General features: G+C 49.8%; 2 protein-coding genes across 3 annotated transcripts; one reads left to right on the top strand and one right to left on the bottom strand.

The window, feature by feature from the left end:
• The first annotated feature begins 1,832 nt into the window (after positions 1-1,832).
• On the top strand, positions 1,833-4,653 carry SPINT3 (serine peptidase inhibitor, Kunitz type 3). Its single transcript, XM_047746981.1, has 3 exons — positions 1,833-1,896; positions 3,643-3,894; positions 4,643-4,653. Exons 1-3 carry the CDS (start codon positions 1,833-1,835, stop codon positions 4,651-4,653), a joined length of 327 nt encoding a protein of 108 aa, XP_047602937.1.
• A 5,779-nt stretch (positions 4,654-10,432) lies between these two features.
• On the bottom strand, positions 10,433-19,674 carry PIGT (phosphatidylinositol glycan anchor biosynthesis class T). 2 transcript variants are annotated; one of them, XM_047745824.1, is made up of 12 exons: positions 19,452-19,674; positions 18,722-18,899; positions 16,585-16,712; positions 16,147-16,247; positions 15,947-16,033; positions 15,338-15,425; positions 15,131-15,228; positions 14,875-15,040; positions 14,028-14,228; positions 11,977-12,142; positions 11,790-11,873; positions 10,433-11,090 (listed from the first exon to the last, which is right to left on the bottom strand). In XM_047745824.1, the coding sequence occupies exons 1-12, from the start codon at positions 19,636-19,638 to the stop codon at positions 10,838-10,840; spliced, it is 1,737 nt and encodes a 578-aa protein (XP_047601780.1). In that variant the 5' UTR covers positions 19,639-19,674; the 3' UTR covers positions 10,433-10,837. The 2 variants fall into 2 exon arrangements, with proteins under 2 accessions (XP_047601780.1, XP_047601781.1); XM_047745825.1 differs by lacking the exons at positions 16,585-16,712; positions 18,722-18,899.
• Positions 19,675-21,296: the final 1,622 nt, after the last annotated feature.

Genomic DNA, 21,296 nt, shown 5'->3' with positions numbered 1-21,296 from the left:
GTGATCTCAGGGTCCTGGGATCAAGCCCCGAGTTGGGGGGGCGGTCTCTGCTCAGCAGGGAGCCTGCATCTCCCCCTCTCTCTGCCTGCCTCTTTGCCTACCTATGATCTCTCTCCGTCAAATAAATAGATAAAATCTTTTTTAAAAATTTGCAGATTTTTAGCACTCCATGTCCCATTAAAAATAAAAAAAGGAAGCCTGGGTGGTTCAGTGGGTTAAGCATCTGTCTTCAGCTCAGATCATGATCCTGACATCCTGGGATCAAGTCCTACATCAGGCTCCTTACTCAGCAGGAAGCCTGCTTCTCCCTCTGCCTCCTCTCCCCATGTTTTTGCTCACTTTCTCTCTCTCTCTGACAAATAAATAAATAAAATCTTTAAAAAAAAAAAAAAGATGCAGAATGATACCAAAATAACATTGTTAATTTACTGGGTCTCAAATAGAATCAAAGAAGTCTTTAGACATTCAGGTAGGAAAAGAGTAACCCCTAAGGGAGAAAAACTTTTAGGCAACGTCTTAGCAATGTTCCATGGCAGAATTCAGTGGAGCCAGGTCTGCCCAGGTCCCAAGTTTTGGGAAAAGAAAACATAACCCAGGATTTTTTTACCCCATCAAATTTTCTTTCAGGTATTAAGGCAATATGCAAAAATTCTCAGAAAATAATACCTGCAAACTCTAATAGTTACTTTATGTGGTGGAAGTTCATTGTCCAATATGGTAGTCACTAGCCACATATGGCTGCTAAGCATGCAACATATGGCCAGTATGAATCATGAGGTGCCACAAATGTGAAATACACACCAGATTTCAAAAGCTTAGTATGAAGGAAAGTAAAATATTGCATTTGTATGTTTATTACATGTCGATTATACATTGCAATGGCAATATTTTGGATATGTTAAGTTAAATTAAGTATTATTAAAAGTAGTCTTTGGGTGCCTGGGTGGTTCAGTTGGTTGAGCATCTGACTTATGATTTTGGCTCAGGCTGTGATCTCAGGGTCATGAGATCAAGCCCCACATCAGGCTCTGTGCTCAGTGAGGAATCTGCTTGAAATTCTCTCTCTCTCCCTCTGCCCTTCCCCCTACACACTCTGTCTCTCTAAAATAAATAAAGATTTTTAAAAAAAACTAGTCTTACCTCTTCTTTTTACTTTTTTAAATGCAGATACTAGAAAATTATACTGGAATGTATTTCATTATATTTCTGTTGCACAGGACTATAGTAGAATTTGGGGAGGGATTTGCTTCTTTTTACCACTCACTATAGCTTGATATTTTAAAAATAAGTACGTTGATTTATATAAAACAATAAACTCATTGTTTCTAAATTAAATAAATAAAGCAGTGAACAAAGAGCTATGTTTTCTCTCCTGGGATGTCGAGACAACTAGCTGGAAGGATCTGGATGGGAACCAGTAATAACAGAATGGAAAACAGCTAAGTTGGTTTCTTAGCGACTGTGTTGTCCAACCCACTTATTTTACAGATAGGGAAACTGAGGCCTCCTAAAGTCACTTTAGGTGACTGAGGTCACCAGTCCAAGGTCACAGAAGTAGATGAGGCTAGGGACTGGCATTCCATATGCTGCAAAAACACTGACTTAGGGCACTTGCCCAGTAGCCTCCAAGAAGCCCTTCAAGCCAAGCTGCAAGGCCTCCAGGTAGACACCCACTTCCTCTGGGCCCACACTCCTTGCCCAAGGTGCTTCCTCTTCCAGGTAATGAAAGGCCAGGTACTTCTCTCAACTCAGAGGAATAGGGCCCTTCTGCTTCAGCTGCAGGTATAACTTTAGCCTTTGGCCAGACCCTAGAAAACTCAGCTACTGGCACCATGAAGTTCAGACCGCTCCTTGTCTTCTGCATCCTCTTCTGCCTGGTGAACATCACCAGCTCAGGTGAGCTGAGAGGTTAAGTAGAGGATCCCTGAGATCCACAGCCTGTGACTGGGGTAAGGGAGGTATAGGTTGGGGAGGCTGGCTCCACAGGGCAACCTGGTCACTTCCACCTCAGATGGAAACCAAGGCCTAGGCTCGGGAAGAGGCTTGTCTATCTGGGGTCAGACCTCACAGAAGTCTATTTGATTGAATTCAATCCTCACCAAATTTAATTTTTATTACAAAGCAATACATGCGTTGGTCTTAAAAAGACAAACAATATGGAAATGTGTGAAGTTAAAAGTGGGTCCCCTATTTTACAGAGCCCAAATAATCATTCTTCTTCTTCTTCTTCTTCTTCTTCTTCTTCTTCTTCTTCTTCTTCTTCTTCTTCTTCTTCTTCTTCTTCTTCTTCTTCTTCTTCTTCTTCTTCTTCTTCTTCTTCTTCCCTTTTTCCCAAATAATCCTTCTCTCCAGAATCCTACTCCCTGGATTCTTATGAGAAAAATAAATCTTCATACTGCTTTAAAAAGGAGGTCAGATTCTGAAACTTGGCTGTACTCTGGAGTCACCTGGGGGCTACCTGGGTCCCACATTCCCAGAATCTGATTTAATTTAATTAAAACCTGGGCATTGAAGAGGATTCTAATGTTCCATGAAGATTGAGAATTGCTGCCCTAATGAAAGACCTTGAATTCCCTTTCTAGAATTCTAGCTTAGGGTTCTCCCAGGAAACGCAGCATGTCCTATCAATTGAAGATTCCCATAAAATGGTACCATGGAGCAGAGTTGACCATGAACTCATTGTCTGAGGGATGCTATCTTTGTCAGGGAGTGTACATATCAAGGCAGGGTGTACTGTACCCCATGAAAGGATACATTGGGATCCATAGCCAATTAGTAGGTAAGGGTATGTGTGTGTGTGTGTTTCTGTGTCTGTGTGTACACGTGTCGGATAAATCACTTGTGATAACCAGAGCCAGATGTGAAAGGAGTTAAAATAACAGATGTTTCGGTAAAATATATCCATTTCTTTATTTTTTCATTATTCATGGATACTGAAGATTTTTTACTGTAAATATCTTTTTCCTAGTTATAAAAAGTGATACTTGTTCATTGACATTTAAATGACACTAAAAATAATTAGAACATAAAAATCATTTGAAATTACACCACGCAGGAAAATTACTACAAATATAGAGGTGAACCACCTTCTAGTCATCACTACATGGGTTTATAGATTTATTTTACATCAACAGGACCATTCTAGATCCTGTCTTTTGAAATTTGATTTTTGTTCCACAAAATTATGAACCTCCCTCCATTTGATCAGCACTATGCGTATCAATGACTGTATGTAACCTATCAATTCCCCGTTGATGAACGTCGATATCTTTTCCAAATTATATGCTTTTTTGCAATCATAAACAAAGCTACCTCAACTATCTTGAGTTGGGTTATAAGAAACTGTAGCAGGCAGAGTTTGGGACATGAAATCGGAACTGGGTTTAAACCCCAGGCCTCAATGATTGGTTTTAGGAGTTTTGGAAGATGACCAAACCTCTCTGAAACTGTTTCTTCATTTGTGGGGGAGGGACAGTAATGTCCACTCCGGAAAGTCATTTAAAGCATGCAAAAAAAATGGCAAGCACTAGCACAGTGCTTGGTGTAGAAGGTGTGCTTCTAAACACAAAAAAACTAACAGCCTGTGTCAGTTCCTTCAAAGGACACCTAAGTGACAATACATGTCCTTCCTCACCCCTGCAGCCCATCTCAAGAAAGGGGCTCCCTGGGAGCTATCCCAAATTCTGCCTGCCCTGTGCCAGCTCCCCCCAGTGAGGGGTCCCTGCAGAGGCCTCTTCTACCGGTACTTCTACAACGACACGTCCAGTGAGTGTGAGCGTTTTACCTACAGTGGCTGTCAGGGCAATGCCAACAATTTTGAGACCACAGAGATCTGCGTGAGGATCTGTAAGCCCCCTGGTGAGTCCTCTTGTAGAAACAGGAGAAGCAACGCTGGTGACTGGGGCAGGGGGTGTTCGCGGGAAGGGAGACGGCGTGGTGGAGGATGGTGGTGATGTCCTGATGATGGTACTGTGCGAGGTGATGGGGACGGAAATAATCAGATGCATCACCGAGAGGCGCCTGCGTGTTTGGCAATGGGGGTGCTGGGGAGGAGACAGCAAGGATGTGGTTGATGGTGGTTTGGAGGGTGAAGATGAAAGCAGTTTCGGTGAGGAGTGAGGCTTTTCATGTAAGTGGTGGTGTTGGCCATGAGGAAGATAGTTGTGTAAACTTCAAGGGGATGATGGTGTTGACGGAAATGATGGGGTTGGTGGCGGTGATCAAGGTGGGAGGTGAGAGAGCGGAGGAGGCTCCTGGGATGGTGTTTGTTGAAGGCGCCGGCTAAAGAGTTCAGCTGATGGCTCTGGCCCTAGGTCACCAATATGCCGGCCAAGAAAGAAACTGACTGCCATCTCCATTACAGAGACGAGGTAAAGGACAGCTGAAGACCATGTCTGCATCCTCCCAGCCTTGTCTGAAAGCTACTGGGCCTCCCTTCCTGGGCTTGGTTCCTGCTTGGAACCCATCCTGTTATCCTCCAGGCCTGGATCAATAAAACATTCAAAGTTGGTGTGGCCTGAAACTTTCCTATGAGGGTCCTGGGCCTGTCCTCATGAATTGCTCACAACCACCTCAGCTCTCAAGGGTGACCAAACCTGCCTCACCCCCACCCCCTTAGGCCCTCATTGTCCTGTGCTCTCAGAAGAAGACTAAGGACCGGGGTGGCTGGGTGGCTCAATTGGTTAAGTGCCCAACTCTTGGTTTTGGCTCAGGTCATGAGTTCAGGGAGATCGAGCCCTGCATTGGGCTCTGCGCTCAGCATGAAGTCAGCTGAGATTAACTCCCTCTCCCTCTGCTCCTTCCCTGTTTCTGTGTGCTCTCTCTTTCTCAATAAAATAAATTTTAATAATATTAGAAGAAGGAGGAGGAGGAGAATGAGAAGAAGAAGAGGAAGAAGAAGAGGGGGAAGAAGAAGGGGGAGGTGGTTGAGGACAAAGGACACAAGTTTCCTAACACCAGGGAGGCATGGAAGCCAGACTGAATGCAAATTTGGGGACCTTGCACGTCTGCATCCAAAGCCCGGCCACTTGTTCCTTGCTGCCTAGGGCTTTGCTAATAGGTCTACTACTCTTCCTGTCCAGCAGGAGATATATCCTAGAGGGTGGAAAGGGCTAGAAAGTCAGGGAATCTTGGTCACCCAGGTGGGAATTTCCCTCCATGCAGAGGGATCTCAGAAAAATGAGGATTTTATATATTCTTTTAATTGTGGTAAAATATATACAACATAAAATGCACCATTTCAGGGCAGCTGAGTACCTCAGTCATTAAGTGTCTGCCTTTGGCTCAGGTCATGATCCCAGGGTTCTGGGCTCGAGGCCTGCATTGGGCTCCCTGCTCGGAGGGAAGCCTGCTTCTCTCTCTCCTGCTCCCCCTGCTTGTGTTCCCTCTCTTGCCATGTCTCTGTCAAATAAATAAATAAAATATTCAAAAACAAACAAACAAAAAAGCACCATTTTGCCCCTTTCTAAGTATATGAGTGGTCTTAATTATACTCACATTGTGGTGCAAGCATCGTGACCATCCAGTTCCAGAACATTTTCAGCTTCCTAAACTGAAACTTTGTGCCCATTAGAACTAACTCCCCTTCCCCATCCCCTTCCCCAGGCCCATGCCATGGCCATTCTACCTTCTGTGTCAATTAACTGACTACTCCAGGTACCTCATATGAGAGGAACCATACAGTAGTTGTCCTTTGGTGCCTGGCTTATTCTAGTCAGTGTAATATTTTCAAGGTTCATCCCTGTGGCAGCCTCTGTCAGGATTTCCAAAATATTTTAGAAAAAAAAGAATATTCTGTTGTTACATAATTTTTGGAATGCTGGATGGCTTCTGCCCTGACCATCGCTGCCACCTCCCCCACAACCTTCTCCTGCTGCCCTACGTGTAGTCCAGCCACGTCCCCTTCCTTGAAAGAGACACTGCTGCTCAGGACCAAACAGCAATACTAAAATCCAGAACCTGGGATTCCCAGACTAGACCCCTGTCTTTGGTGATGTCATTTGTGTCCTCGGTGTGCCTGTCCCAAAAATATATCTATTTGAGAGAAAAGGTATGTTTCCCCTTTAATTTCCCCAATCTCTTTCATGTTCTTAACTATCTGAGAGATTGAGGTCTGGAAGACTAATTGAGGACAGCCTTTGACTGGTATTTGAAGTTGTGTCTATGCTCTAAAATGTAGATATTTAAAAAATACGATTATTACAAATAATTTTAAAGTAAAAAGTATAAATACGTACGCGACTCAAGAATTTAATCAGTTGCTCAGATCGTCATGAGATGGGACAGTAACTGAGCACCTTTGTGCAAGTCATATTAACCATGCTTTTCTCTCCTTTCCCTGGGTTTTCTGGATCGCAGCACTTATTCCAAAGTGTTTTAAGTGTGTTTTTTTTATCTCTGCCTCTGGGCCGTGAGCAGCGCAGGGACTGTGTGGAATGCATGTTTTGTAAAGAACTTAACATATAGTAAGCAGTTAACCAGCAAGCACTGAATGAATCAATAATTTGCGACTTCATTCTTGACTGCATGGGTTCGTAGAAACCACATGAAGCCACACCCAATCCAACGGTCTGTCCCAGACTCAACCACCTTCTCCCCTTCTGCTGGGATCAGTCCAGGCTGCTCTTCCTGATACTCACCTCCTTGCTGGCCTCCCAGTGTCCGTTCTGACCTCCCACAGTCTGTTCTCTTCACAGCAGCCAGAGTGATCCTTTAAACAGCAAATCCTTTGCTACCACGTGCTAGCTTTCCTGTTGGAGGGTAGGTTCCTGGGTCCTTACAGCACCAAAATATATGCATGAGCAGGTAAGTAACACACAAAACAGGCCACACGCGGACCAATGATGAGAGAATGATGAAGCAAGAATTATTAACCTAACATGCATCAGAAGGCCAGAAAAGTACATAAGCAAATAAGCAAATGCAAATCTGATAGTGTCCTCGCCTCCATGGCTCTCTTCCTCCTGCCCCGGCCAACCTGTGCAAACTCACCCCAACCCCACCCCATCCCCAGCTCCAGCTACTGGGACTTCCTTGTTTTGCAGACACACTCAGTGAGCTCTTGCCACACGGTGGTTGCTCTTGCTCTTTCACTGGATTTCATGTGATTTTCTCCTTCACTCTGCTTGGATCCCTGATCATTCTTCACCTTCTTAGAGGTCTTGACCATCCATTTCCTGTTCCCACTGCTTTCCTTTTCTTTGGGGCCATAGTGCTACGAGGACATCCTGGGATTACACTATATACCTTTTAGTGCAGCCAAGCTTTTGTCTGTCTCCCTAGCTAAACTGTAAGCACCACAAGGCAGGGATTTCCTTTCTTGTTCACTAGTGCCTAGAGGAGTACTGGGCACAGGACAGATACCTGACACGTATTTGCTGAATGAGTAGACAGATGGATAATAGAAGTGCCAGACAGACAGGTCAGAGGTTAGGTGAGTGAGTGAATGAATGAATGAATGAGCATACAGCCTCAGTGAGGAAGTGAGAATGGTCACAAAAGCGTTCATGGAAGGAGCTCGTGGTCAGGGACAGAGGCAGGGGGGCATGAAAGGGAAGAGCAGGCGCTGAGGCAGGGAAGCCAGAAAATGCAAGGCTGATTAACTTTGCCTTCTTCTCCCGCTTCCCAGCACCCCTAGCTCAGGATGGGGGGCTCCATCTCTCAACCCAGTTCTCAGTGTGTGAACAACATGCCTGTCCCACTGTGGGTCCACAAGGCTGAGGCCTCCCTGCCACCTCTCCAGATCCTGGTCACGGGGGATGAGAAAGGGGGTTTGGACCTGGGTGCCCCACTGCTCCTCCCTGAGCCCTCTGAACGCACCAGGCAGGCAGGCAGTAAACCTCTTCGGGCAGCTGTTGCCAAAGCCTGCCTGACTCCCAAGCCAGCTGTCTCCCAGCCTTCTTCCGAGAGGACCAGCCCTGCCGTGTCCCAGAACTCTCCTGATCCATGTGCAGTGACTGAGTGAGAATAACAGTGATAGTTGGTCACAAGGAACTGTCCCTGGTGTTGAAGGAAAAATGGGAAAGGAGACTAGTACTTCTGGGCAGTTTTGCTTGTGCAAATCTCCTTCATCTACTCACTCACTGCTTTTCCTGAGTGAGCCCTCAGAGGACAGAAGTTCCCTTTTCTACCCCTGGTGCTATGCCCACGGCAGCTCCACAGACAGCCGTGTGAGGGGAAAACAGACCTCACAATGCCCAGGGGCCCTGACTGGCCTGGCCTTCAGCACCTCTGGCCCTCCCCCTGGAAATGCCCAGGCCCTGAGTGCATGGACTAGGGAAAATGGTCCTGGTGCAGGCACAGCAAGAAGTTCAGGGCTTAGAACCCTGATGCTTGGGTGACCTGGCTTGCTTAGCAGTGAAAGTACTGCGTGATACTGGTACATTCATGCACTTGTTCCCTCGGCAATTACTGGAATGCAGACCGCATACCAGGCTCTGTTACAGACACTGAAGCCACAAAAGACAAAAATCTTCGTCCTTATGGAGCTTAATAATGAATAATCAAGATAAGAAAGACATGTTGCATGTTGGTGGTGAGAGCCATGGAGGAAAAGAGAAGGGCAAAGGAGGGTGCTCGTCGTAGGGGGCACGGTGATTTAAACAGGTGTGGCCAGGAAGACCTCATCCATAGATGGCACAGGAGGGGGGTGGTGAGAGAGGAGCCAGCTTCTGGATTTACTTTGAAGGTAGAGCAGAGCTGTTAACAGAGCAAGCCAGGTGAGCGAAGGTGAGCGAACAGGTAAGCGAAGCATCAAGAATGGCTCTAGGGTTTTTGGCCTGGACGACCAGGATGATGGCCGACCACCCATGCGTGTGTTGGGGATAGTAGGGGAGAGGGTGCATATGCTTGGCTTGGGAGATACTAAAGCTAGACGTTCATTAGATGTCCCAGTGCAGCTGGCAGGCAGGCAGTGGGGTAAATGGATCTGGAATTCAGGGAGGGGCACGAGACATGGTGTTGCCAGTGCACAGATTACGTATGATGTATGACATACGTCGTGGCAGCGGAGGTGGCCCCAGTGCCCGCCCAGCTGGGGGTATAAGGCACAGGCAGGCCACAACTCCATGCTCTCTGGACGTGGCAGGCATCCCGCTCCGTGCGGGAGCCTCGGATATCCACCCACCCACCGCATGCTCCTCATTTACACCCTGCCTATTTGTGCCTGGAAGAAACTCAAGAGAAAGCATCTTGACCAAGTTGCCTTTGCCTGTGGGCTAGATGAACTCATCACCTCCTTCCTACACACACGTCCCTCATACGTCCTGGGAGCTCTTGGAAAACCCTCAGAGGCGACCTACCAATCCCATTTATGCTGGCTGTGAGGACGTTGCCAGTACTATCGTGCTTAAGACTCTGCCCTCATACTCGTGGGGTTTCTTGGTGCCCCTGCCCTTCCCATTCCTACCCTTGAACTCCAGATCCCAGGCCAGAATAGCCTATACCCAGTCATACATACATAATGTCCTGAGCTGGATCTGGTCCAGACGGAAGACAGCCCCTGTGCCTCCAGGGAGCTTAGAGTTCAATGGAAGTTAAAGAACAAGAACAACGAGGATGAAAGGAACCTGTAAAGATTAAGTCCAGGGAGCTCTGGGAACAGAGGGAAGGGGCACCTACAGCAGCTTGGTGTATCAGGGAAGACTTCCTGGAGGAACCAACTCTCTGGTTTCTAAGAGTGGCTTTAAGAGTGAACCAGACAGTAGAGGACAGTCTCTGGTTGGGGGAACAGGGCATTCTAAGCCAAACCGTTATGATGGGAGAGTTGGGAAAGGGACGGGCAGATGGCAAATACTTATTACACTTAATGCCAAGTGTGCCAGAGGCAGAAACAGAAGATGTGGGTGGGGAGGGGCATCTGCCTAAGGACCTACCACAGGAATCCAGGGTACTATAACCAGAAGGGGAGGTGGGCAGGGGCAGGCCTTGATCCAGTGGACCTGGCTTCAACGCCTGTGGGAGGTCTAAGGAACCACCCAGAACACAAGCTCATGAAAAGCCTGACAGAAATTCCAAGTCTGGGCTACACTCAGACCAACTGAATTCACAGGCTCTAGACCCCAGAAATCTGCATTATTTTCACAAGCATCTCAGGGGATTCCAGGGCACAACACAGAAAACCAACACATGAAGCTCTTCCCCTCCCCAGCTCTACCCCTGGTGACAGGGCACTGGTTCCCAGGGCTCCTGAGAGGCAGGAGGACGGTTCATGGTCATGGTCATGGATACACTTCTATAAATGCTCCCGGCCAAACCCAGGGAGCTCTGGGAATCACCAGTGAGGAGGAAGCAAGAGAGAAGAAGGAATTTTTAGCAGGAGGAAGAGGAGCTTTGTCTTTTGGGGTTTTGGGGGGCAGTGTAGGAAGTCTTATGCAGGTGCCCAGGAAACGAGCCCTAGCTCCCTCTTCCTGGGCCTCAAGGACAGGAGGCAAAGAACCAAGGAAGCCGCTTTTATTCCACAACTGGTAAGTCCCAGATACCACAGAGATACAAGTTCTTCACAGCATATCTGGGTCAATGCTGTCCTAGAGCTTTCTGCTGTGATGGAAACGTTTGTCCACACTGTCCAAGAGAGCAGCCACGAAGCATTTTGGTTACTGAGCACTTGAAATATGGCTGGAATAGCAGAGGAAATGAATTTTTAAATTACTTTAAATTCAAATGCCACACCTGGCTCAGGGCTACTGAACTGGACAGCACAGCTATGCCCCGGCCTCAGCCAGGGCCAGTTTGGTTTACAAGCCAACTCTGGAGAGAGCAAGTGGCAGAAAGAGCCCTTGGGGCCACCAGCAGCCCTCCCCAGGGAGCAAGAGCAGCCCCACTGTGCAGGGGGCAAATCTCAGAGTGGGGGAACACCACGGGCACGCCGGATGAGGTTGGCCAGCCGCTTGGCCAGGCCGCCTGTGCTGGGCTCCTCGATGTGGAAGGTTCTGGTGAGGAGATTGTAGAAGGAGCCATAGCACACAGCCACCACAGTGCACGTGAGGCAAATGACGTTGTAGGGCATGCTGAAGTCTGGCGTGGGCAGGTTCACCAGCAGCGGCTCCGTGTACAGGCGCACGAAGTAGCTAGAGCTGTCGGAGACCGGGTACCTGGGAGTCAGGAAGGAGAGGTGAGCAAGGTAGGCCTAGGATGCTCCCCCCACCAGCCCACCCCGTCGCCTCTCCAGCTGCACCGGGCCCATTCCCTTGGCAAAGCCTTGTCAGCCTCAAAACCCTTTTGACAAAAGACCTCTCAGGTCGACACAGAAACAGGAGACAACACGGGAACCTGATCGAAGGCGAGCCGCCTTGTGCTGAATGGAGGGACGGGGCCCTGCCTTTGCTCACTGCTTCTTCCTTCGCCTCTGGTCTCTGCCTCGAGGCTGTCTGCTCAGAGAAGCCCTCCTGGATAAGGCCCTAGATTACTTCCCAGCACCCCTGGCCCCATTACCCTAGACCAAAATCTCCCCTCCAGCCCCACGAGCAGGAGAGGGGCAAAGCTGTTCTGTGTCCTTTTGTACACCCAGTACTCTCTGAAGAACCTGGAATTCGCTAAGCGCTCAGTGAAATATTCGTGATGAGAAACAATGAGTACGTGCCGGCTCTAAGTACAGCTCTTCTTGCGTCTTTCTTCTTCTAGAACCACTTCGGAATCATTTCCCAGAGTCTGGACAAATATTATAAACCGCTAGGATTTTTACTGGGATTGAGTTAACTCAGCACGTTGCTCTGGAAGGGGCAACACCCCGCCTTGACCTGGTCACCCACGTGGCTGCCCACCCCGACACCAGCGGCAGAGGTCACACTTACAGGGACCTGAAGAGGGGGCTTTCCTCCCAGTCCACGGGCTTGGCTGCCACCATGCTGGGCACAAGGGCACTGAGGACAGACGGGCTGTGGAGAGGCAGAGCGGCATCGGTGTGTGTGGCTCCCTCATCGGGGCGAGCGGCATGGCGGGCGGCCGGGAGGCTGGGGGCAGACTATGAGGGGAGCCCACCTGACATAGAAACCGTGGTTGGGGTCCGGGGTGTACTCAGTCCACTTGAGCAGCGCCCGCTCAAACTGAATGGACACCTTGGTGGCCGAGTTGGCCGGCAGCTGGATCAGCATCTCCAGGAGGTGTGGCTGTAGCCGGTCCTGCGCGGGCTGGTAGTGGACGTAACCTGGGGACAGACAAGGGTCACCCACCCCTTTCTGCGGCCGTCACACACCCTCGTCCCTACCCCTTGAGGCCTGAGGCTCTGGGTCACAGGAGCCAGGCAGGATCAGGGAGGGGAGCAGGGTCTCGGGAAAGGGCAGCTGTCCCAAGGGCATGTTCAACCCAGTTAATCCTTCCATCACAGAAACTGGGGTGCCCAGCATCAGGCGCCTCATGTTGCGCAATGGGAAGTTCACAGAACCACCAGGAAGTTTCCTGGCCAAAATGTGGAACCTGAATCTAATCAAGTTTCTGTATCTAACCACCAACACCTCAGAAATGCAGGGGAGAGAAGGGCCCGTTAACCACAGGCCCAAGGAGAGATTCAGGGTGTAGAACATTCCATTCCATACAACAAATTACCAAGTTTCTTCACAAATAGATTCAAAAAGAGAGAGAGAGCGGGAGCTGCTATAGATTATGAGACTTAAAAGCAAACAGCCCAATGCAAGATGTTGTTCTTGGGGAATCTGAGTGGCAGGAAAGGGAAGAGGACACAGAACTCTGTGCTTTCTGTTCGGTTTTCTCTAAACCTAAAACCGCCCTAAGAAAATGAAGTCTATTAACAAGATAAGCAAATGCAATACGAGGACCCTGTTTAGTTCTAACTCAAATAAACTATCAAGTGTTACTGTTCACTGGGGTGAGTGGGCATGATAAGGACGGGCGGTTTTGGGGAGGCCCTCTCCCTGTTAGAGACGTAGACCGGAGCACTGAAAGGTGGACCTGACATCTAGGATCAAAAGAAACTCCAGCAGAAAAGTAACAAAACCGAGAAAATGAATCAAGGGCAGAGATGACACACGGAGCGGGGGAGCGAGAGACGGAAGCCGACCGTGTGGGAATGTGTCACGCTCCCCAACGTGGGTGTGTGCTTGACACTTTCCAGAGCCAAAGGTTAAAAAACAAACCAGAAAAGCCTACAAAATACAGGCGTAAATGTTCGAGAAGATTCTGAAGGGGACGCAAACAGTGGTGCTGAAGGTAAGGAGAACAGCCCAGGTCGGAAAGTACAGGCAACGAGAGGGGTGGTCACGGACGGCGAGTCTGGGTGTTTGGAATGTGCCAGAACCTCTTCAAGTATTCTGGGTTAGGTCTCCCTCCACTCCAAACCACAATGGTTTTAGCACTATTCCTGCCACCTGACAGAAAGCACGCAGTAAATACTAACTCCTCTTCAGAAAAAACGTGGCAAATAAAAATAAATTTTTTAAAACAACGCCTCTTTACCCCTCCCGAAGAGGCAAAAACCATCTACTCCAGCTTTATCTTTTTGGTTTCCCGATACTGTTTTCCTTGCTGCTAACCCATTCTCCACTGTAGGCCTACGAATCCACACAAAAGGACATACCCGGGGCACCAAGGAAGAAGGAGCAAAGAAATAAAAAAGTCAGGAAATCACTGCTCTCACGAAGTCCTCTTAAGAACCCCCAGTCCTGTGGCACCTGGGTGGCTCAGTGGGTTAAGCCTGTGCCTTTGGCTCAGGTCATGATCCCAGGGTCCTGAAATCAAGCCCCACATCAGGCTCTCTGCTCAGCAGGGAGCCTGCTTCCCCCTCTCTCCCTCTGTTGCTCTGCCTACTTGTGGTCTCTCTCTGTCAAATGAATAAATAAAATATTTAAAAAAATAAAAGAACTCCCAGTCCTGTGTGTCTTAATTATCTCTGCTTTATAAATTACTTCCAGGTCTGGCACAGTAGGGCTAACCCTCCCCACAATTCAAACTCTTCTAAATTCTGCCTATGTGGTTTTTTGAGGTACGTGAGGAATTACTGCCCTGAGAATGGGGGGCCTGGGGGGAGAACAAGACGGGGCAGGAGAGGGGTGGCGGCTGCGGGCCTTGGATCTCACTTGGTTTGTTCTCCTTGCCCTTGGAGGTGATGGTGAGGGTATGCACGTAGAGCCGCAGATACCAGGGTACGGTGTCCAGCAGCAGCACAGGGAAGGCCCGGTACGGGTGAGTGTTGTACAGAAGCGTGTTCAGCTCCCCGCTCTGCAGCCCATAGCCACTCACGTATCGCTGGGCGTGCAGGAACGGCGCCGGAGGGGCCTCTGTGAAGATGAGTCCACGATTAAGAGCTTCTAAAGGAAAGGTCACTCCTCGTCCCCGCTTCCCTGGTCACATCCAGAATCTCACAGCCAGGGAGGTGACAGGAGGCGACGGGGAAGAGCGTGGCCACCAGACCTGGGAAGCGTGTATCCTGGAATCATTCCTGTCTTCCCCCGCCCACAGATGACAGAATCACTCTTCTGTACTAAGTACCTGTATATGCCGAGCCCTGTGCCCCTCCAACCCAAACCAGGTGCCCTCATGATAGTCTGCACTTGGCCTCGGGAACACTGAATGCGATAATTGTTTCAGACCTGCCTCAGTCGACAGACATTACGTCTTCTGAATGCAGGGTATCTTCAGTCTTCAAAAAATATTTGCTAATAATTAAATGAATGTGTGAATAAACTCTGTGTTTTGCGTTAATAATCTCATCCAATCTGCTGGGTAATTATGTCCCCATTTTCTAGATGAGGCAGTGAGGTTAGGAACCTGCCCAAGGTCATAGAGCTTAGAAGATGTGGAGTTTGAATCAAGACATCGACTCAGGACCTAGGTCGAACCACATGCCTCGCATCCCAAGGTAGGAGTCTCCCCTGAGATGGAACGCCCCGTAGCCCAGGGCCCTGCTGGCCCATGAGCACCCACCATGCTCAGGAGGGCTCCGCCACTTGAGCTGGAGGTTGAGGTTACGGGAGTTGTTGATCACGGTTGTGTCAAGCAAGTCGTAGATGGCGTAGGTCTTCCGGGTCCCGAGGGTGACGTCCTGGTATGTGGTGGTTGGGGGCGGGTTCACCTCCAACGTCTCATTGTCCTGGGGGCACAAGGGCAGGGCTGCGAAGTGAGCAGAGGTGCAGACTGGCCTTGGGTGGAGGGGGACGACTGCGACTGGAGACGCGGGTACCTGGTTGTGGCTGGTGATGTCTACATAGACACGGCTCTCTGACGCCAGGGGACAGGGCTCTGTGAGGGTTCGGGAGAACATCCGGAAGAGGGACCAGTCTGAGGAGCGGAGAGGAGGGTTGAGTGGGGCTGAGGACTAGGCCTGGTCTGCAGACACAGGGCGGGACCCGTGACAGGGGGTAGCCAGCAAGTTGCCGAGGCAGCCTACCTTTCTTCCCCTGTCCTGTGACGAAGGCATCGTACACCACGGAAAGGGTCTGCCTCAGCTCCCAGGAGATGCTGGTACAGCGCGTGTTCTACCACAGGGGCCAGACAGCAGCAGTCGGGACGCACCCATCCCCACGCCCCTCGCACCGCTGCAGGGACTCCTACCTGGTCTTGTCCCTTGTCTGTCATGTCCCCTCCCACCCATCCACTTGCTTCCGTTCACTACTGAGCATGCGGCCCTGTGCCAGCAGCGGGATGTGCACCAGCCGGAGAAACTGCCACCGCCACCCACAGGCACTGGCACTCCTGTTATTCTCACTTTACAGATGTCGAAATCAGGCTCAGGGAAATGAAACGATGTGCTCGAGGTCATGCCCACGGAGTGACTGGGCTGGCCGCTGCACGCACAGCTTTGTCCTCCACCACGATGCCCCATGACACGGATTTACTGAACGCTTGCCAGGCAGCCACTCCATTTCCACGGTGTGTGCCAACGCCCCAAATAATCGGGATCCCGGCTAATGCTACTGGCGTGGCCCGCAAAACACACCAGGCTACGTGCTTCATGGGCATGTTCCCTCAGAGCCGCCTGAGGGCACCTGTGACTTACTCTGCACACAGGACGGATGTGCACCGCCTGGGAGTGGTAGCTGGTATGGAACAAGCGGTCAGCCTTCAGCAGCACAGACAGGCCTGCCTGGAGGAAGCAGGAAGAGAGGAAGAGTCAGGGCCCCTCACCGTGGGACACTTGCGCAGGGGCCTGGAGGTCAGGCAGGGAAGCAGCGGGTGCTCAGAGCGCTCTGGGCTCACCTTGGAGCTACAGGGCAAGAGCTTCTTCCAGGGGGTGAGGTTCTCCGTGCAGACGACCTCCCGCGGCAGCACAGCATAGCGCAGGAAGGAATGATCAGTGCCTGAGGGAGACACGAGTCTGTCTGGGGTGGACTCTGTGGCCCCAATAATTCAGGACCCACACTCCTAAGACAGTGGGGGAGGACCCCCTCCTGCTCGCCATGCAGCTCTCCTGTACCACCACCCTAATGGTGCTGGCTGGGGGTGGGACCCCTCCACCCCTCCCCTCCTTGGGAGAAGGCAAGTTAGAGACAGCATGGTCTCAGAAAGCCTTCCTCTGGGGTCTTCACACCCAGGGGATTTAGGATCCGGCTCAGCTGAAGGAGGAGGAAGCTGAAGATAAAAGGAGGCAAATGTTCGGGTAAGAGGGAGAAGGAAAGGGCCACAGGGCTATCTCACCATTGGCCAGCCCCAGAGGTTTGAAGGAGGCAGTGGGAGTGACCGTGTTGGTAGAATCGATGAAGTTCAGAGAGGCGCAGAAGATCCCCGAGAGGACATTACTGAGCTCCTTCCAAGATTTATCCACGCTGGATGGAGACACAAACCCACTCACTGGCACTGGGCTCCCTCCCTCCAAGCCTGCACTTGACAGACTGGCTAGCTGATGCAGCTGCCGTGCCCCCCCTGTCCTGCTCAGCTGCCTCCTGGGTCTCGCCCTACCCACCCCTTCCTCCTTACTCTCTTCTGGACATCCCGGCATCCCCAAAGGTCTCTGCTCAGGCGATTCTTCCTCCTGTCTGGCAATGCGGTACTCACCCCTCTCCACCCACAGTCAAAGAGGCTCCCTCCTCTAGAAAGACTTTCCAGCCTTCCACACCCACAGCCTCCTCCTGTGCTGCCATCTGACTATCTGAGCCTCTCCTGAGGTCCCTCCTGGGACATGTCGAGGGAGCAGCAGCCTCTTGTTCTAAGCATCTCTTCTCCTCAACTAGGCTATGAGCAACCTGGGGATAGGGAACAAGTCTGGGTCACTTATGTATATCCCACAACACCACGTAAAGTGCCCACATCTTCAGAGGCTTAGATCAGCCCGCTGATCCACTCTGAGGTGTGGCCAGCTAGGCAAAAAAGACACACACCCTGGCCATGAAAGTAAGTCCTGCCTCTACCCTCAGAGCGGGAAGTCCTACATCCATAAAGGCTCACTGAACAAGGGAAAACAACCATTCTAGTACCCTACAAAAATCTCAAATTAAATTAGAAAGAAAAATATCACAACAGATTTGCTCTCCATATTAAGAACAGAAAGTATAAAATCAAAATTCTAAACACCAGCTCCATGTTATAGGAAATTATGAGCTGAGGGGAGACAGTGATAACCAGGCAGAGGGGAGCATTGGGGAGGAGGGGGACAAAGGAGTTAGAGTTCAGGCAAAAAAGAAAGACTCAGCAAATCTAGAAGTCACAGCTTGCACCTCATTTGATATCATCTTAGCATTGTCCTGGGGTTTTTTGATAACCCTCTGTTCAGAGCTTTCAGTTGCTCCAATAGCTAAGCCTCATGTAAAGACTGCAGAGTTGAAGCTTGAAAGCTCTATACAAGCTGTAATTGTGTTTCCCGTGGTGAGGACAACACTGACCCAAGCCGCTTTTCTTACATTTTGAAATTACTGACTGATATTTAAGTTTGCCAATTTTCACACTAAGATCCAGATTTCTGGCATCTCTTGAAAATGAGGTTACCTGATGATAGTAGGCCTCTATTCCCAGATGGCCACAATCCACTGGGGGTGAGTGACAGCTGTCCTCTCAAGCTCTCTAGCCTGCCACAGTCCCCACCACTCCCTATTATGTCCCCCTTTTAAAATCATGTTTGTCCTACAGATTTCTCATAGTGGGATTAAGAGCAAATTGTGGTACAGCAGTGGTACCTAAACCTGTCCCTCTCCCAAACAAAAGCTAGTCCTCCAGTGCCGAGATCTGGGATCCTGTAGGTCAATTCTAGCCCACAGATGTTTTGTTTGGCCCTCATGGTACCATCATCATCATCATCATCATTATGTGAATGTCTTTTAAAAGGTTATCCAGTGGGCACCTGGGTGGCTCAGAGGGCTAAGCCTCTGCCTTCGGCTCAGGTCATGATCCCAGAGTCCTGGAATCGAGCCCCGCATCGGGCTCTCTGCTCAGCAGGGAGCCTGCTTCCCCCCCTCTCTCTGCCTGCCTCTCTGCCTACTTGTGATCTCTGTCTGTCAAATAAATAAATAAAATCTTTAAAAAAAAAAAAGGTTATCCAGTTTGCCACAGACTTCTACTGCCTTACATCCAAGTAAGCTTCAAATCATCTGTCACCTGTCTCTGTAGATACATCCATGTGCTACCTCAGGTCTGGAAGTGTTAGGGAAGTGAAAAACACTAAAGTAAAGAATGCCACTCAGTAATATGGTAATATCGTTTCTTATTTCCGATGCCACCTTTACCCCCAAGGAACTGCTGCCTGCTGGAACTGCTGTCCCCCAAGAGCAGTGGCAGGATGACAACACCGGCCACTGCCACATTCCCTCCATTGCCTGCAACAGGACTCAGGGTGGGCACTCACTCAGTGACGGTGTCCTGGAACCAGACCCAGAGTTCTGCACCTGATGGGGCCTGCAGGAAAGGTGGCCCCCAGTACCGAGTCCTCCAGAAGCCTTGTGTGAATGACAAGTGAAGCTCTCGAAGAGAATACTTGGAGATCAACTGCCCCAGGGCTTTGGGAAACAGCCTATAATGAGACACTGGAAAAGGGGAGTAGGTGAGTGATGACCCTGGAGGGCGGGTTCTCAGCCACCCCAATGCAGCAATAGACCCCGAGCTCTGAGGCTGGAGAGATCTGAATGCAGGACGAAACTGCCACTCACTAGCGATGTGATCTTGACCAAGTGCCTTTATCTGTCTACATCTCCAACTTCTTCCTCACAACCTCTTACAGAACTTAGCTCTGTGCCTAGCTCCCAGGCTAAATGGCAAAAGCCAACAGCATCATCATCCGAGTTGTTGACAAAGGGCTCTAACTAAAGGATGGGAGTGGCAGCCCAGACCTGAGGAAGAGCACCTGGTCTAGCAGTCTGGAGGAGTCCGTGCCCCTCTCCGGGCCTTAGTTTCACCACCAGTACAATGAGGTTCTTCAATAACTATCCCATCTTCCCCAAAGAGCTAGTTTATCCAGCCCCATGCTCAGGGGCCAGAACTCCCCCCGCCCAGGGACCAGGCTCCGCCCCCGGGATCCCGCCTCCACGCCCCCTCCCAGCAGGTGCCACAGCTGTCTTTCTCCAGTCTCATCCTCTCACCTTCTTCCCGCTGCAAATCGGAATCCCACCGTGTGCGGAACTGGAATGTGGCGGCTACGTCCCCAGACGGCAGCGGGGTGATAACAAGCTCCTCCCGCAGGGTGTCGCGTGGGGGCTTTGCAGGGCCCCTGCCTTCCGACCCCAGAAGCAGCAGCACGAGCACGGCCAGCGGCAAGGCCGCCGCCATGCCTACGGCTGCTTCCGCCTCCCAGCGGTGCCCGCCCCCACGAAGGCCGGTCTCCAATAGGAAGAACGTAAGAGAAATGACTTCCGGTGTTATCCCGGAAACCGGGGCCAGGTTACCAGAGAGGCGGCCGGGCTGGGTCCTTCAGGGCTGGTGGGTTTGAGGGGGCGCGAAGGGTGGGGGACGTCTGGCACGACTGGGAGCTGGATTGAGGACCCCCCTCCCGACTTTGGGCTATTCGTGTCCATTAGAATGTGCTTAATAATACAGAGCGCCGCCGCTGTGCCTATGTGATAGTTGAGGAAACAGACTGAAAAAGTCTTTCGGGAGGGTCACATGGCAGGGCTCTTGTATGCGGCTTCCTCAGCTTCTAGGCGTGTCCATTTGCCCAGTCCTAAATGGGGTGCAGAGCTTTGCTGTAAAACCCCCAAGTAACTGGCCCCTTTAGCATGAAATATGTCAAACATCAGCAAAGTTGGAAGAATGAACACCTGTTATATGAACACCTATTTCCCCATCACATAGACTCCTCCATTAACATTTTACTATACTGGCTTTATCACATTGTGGTCTGTAAGTCCCTCAATTCCTCTTATGTTCTGATACATAAAGGTATCAGAACATAAGGTAAATTGCGGACATAATTACACTTCTCCCCTAAATATTTCGGCATGCACGTCACTAAATAAAGCTTAATGTTTGTTTACATTTTGGTGTAAAATTTACACACAATGAAATGCGCAACTCTAAAGTGCACGTTCGCGGAGTCTGACAAAAGCATACACCTGTGTAAACCAAACTCCTATCAAGATTTAGAACATTCCTAAAACCCCAGAAAGTTGGTTAATGCCCATTGTCAGCCTGATCCCTGGCCCCTCCTACCTTCCAGAGGCGATCACTATCGATTTTTCCGCACAAAATAATCTGTTCTAGGGGCGCCTGGGTGGCTCAGTGGGTTAAAGCCTCTGCCTTACGCTCGGGTCATGATCCCAGGGTCCTGGGATCGGCCCGCCTTGGGCTTTCTGCTTATCGGGGAGCCTGTTTCCCCCCTCTCTCTCTCTGCTTGCCTCTGCCTGCTTGTGATCTGTCAAATAAATAAAATCTTTTAAAAAAAAAATCTGTTCTAGAGGTTCATGTGAGTGAAACCATCATATAGAACGTGTATTTTCTTGTGTAAGAGTTCTTTCACAGGAGTAATGTTTCTGAGAATCATCCGTGTTCTCGCTTGTATCAGCCGTTTCTCTTTATTGCTATGTGGTTTCACATTGTAAGAATATACCTTAGTTTATCCATTCTCCTGATGATCAACACCTGAATTCTTTCAAGTCTATTTTGAAGTCGGTTGCTGTTTACCTTATTGTCCGTTGTGTAAATAGTTAGGAATGGTTAAAGGTCATAGATAATGTTTAACTTTTTAAGTAACTGCCAGATCTTTTCCCCAAATGTATCATTTTATACTTGCACCCACCATATATCAGAGTTTTGGTTGGTCCACATCCTGCTCAACTCTTGTTTTCAATTTGAGGGTACTTTTTAGCTTGAGCCATATGGTATATGTAGTGGTATCTTACTGTGGTTTTATTTTGCATTTCCCTGGTACCTAATGATGTTGTGCATCTTTTCATATGCTTATTGGCCATACATATATTTTCTCTTGTGAA

This window comes from Lutra lutra, chromosome 9 (genome assembly GCF_902655055.1).
Source record: "Lutra lutra chromosome 9, mLutLut1.2, whole genome shotgun sequence".
In the NCBI taxonomy this organism is placed as follows: Eukaryota; Metazoa; Chordata; class Mammalia; order Carnivora; family Mustelidae; genus Lutra; species Lutra lutra.
The sequence above is the reverse complement of the archived record's forward strand: the minus strand, read 5'-3'. Positions and strand labels throughout refer to the sequence as shown.

Excerpts from the sequence above, each read along its gene's own strand:
- SPINT3 (XM_047746981.1), top strand. The coding sequence starts at position 1,833 with ATGAAGTTCAGACCGCTCCTTGTCTTCTGCATCCTCTTCTGCCTGGTG. Across the intron at positions 1,897-3,642 it reads GGTGAACATCACCAGCTCAG|CCCATCTCAAGAAAGGGGCT; the intron begins GTGAGCTGAGAG and ends TCACCCCTGCAG.
- PIGT (XM_047745824.1), bottom strand. The coding sequence starts at position 19,638 with ATGGCGGCGGCCTTGCCGCTGGCCGTGCTCGTGCTGCTGCTTCTGGGG. Across the intron at positions 14,229-14,874 it reads GCGGAGCCCTCCTGAGCATG|AGGCCCCTCCGGCGCCGTTC; the intron begins GTGGGTGCTCAT and ends TCATCTTCACAG. Across the intron at positions 11,091-11,789 it reads AGCCCCCTCTTCAGGTCCCT|GTACCCGGTCTCCGACAGCT; the intron begins GTAAGTGTGACC and ends CCTGACTCCCAG.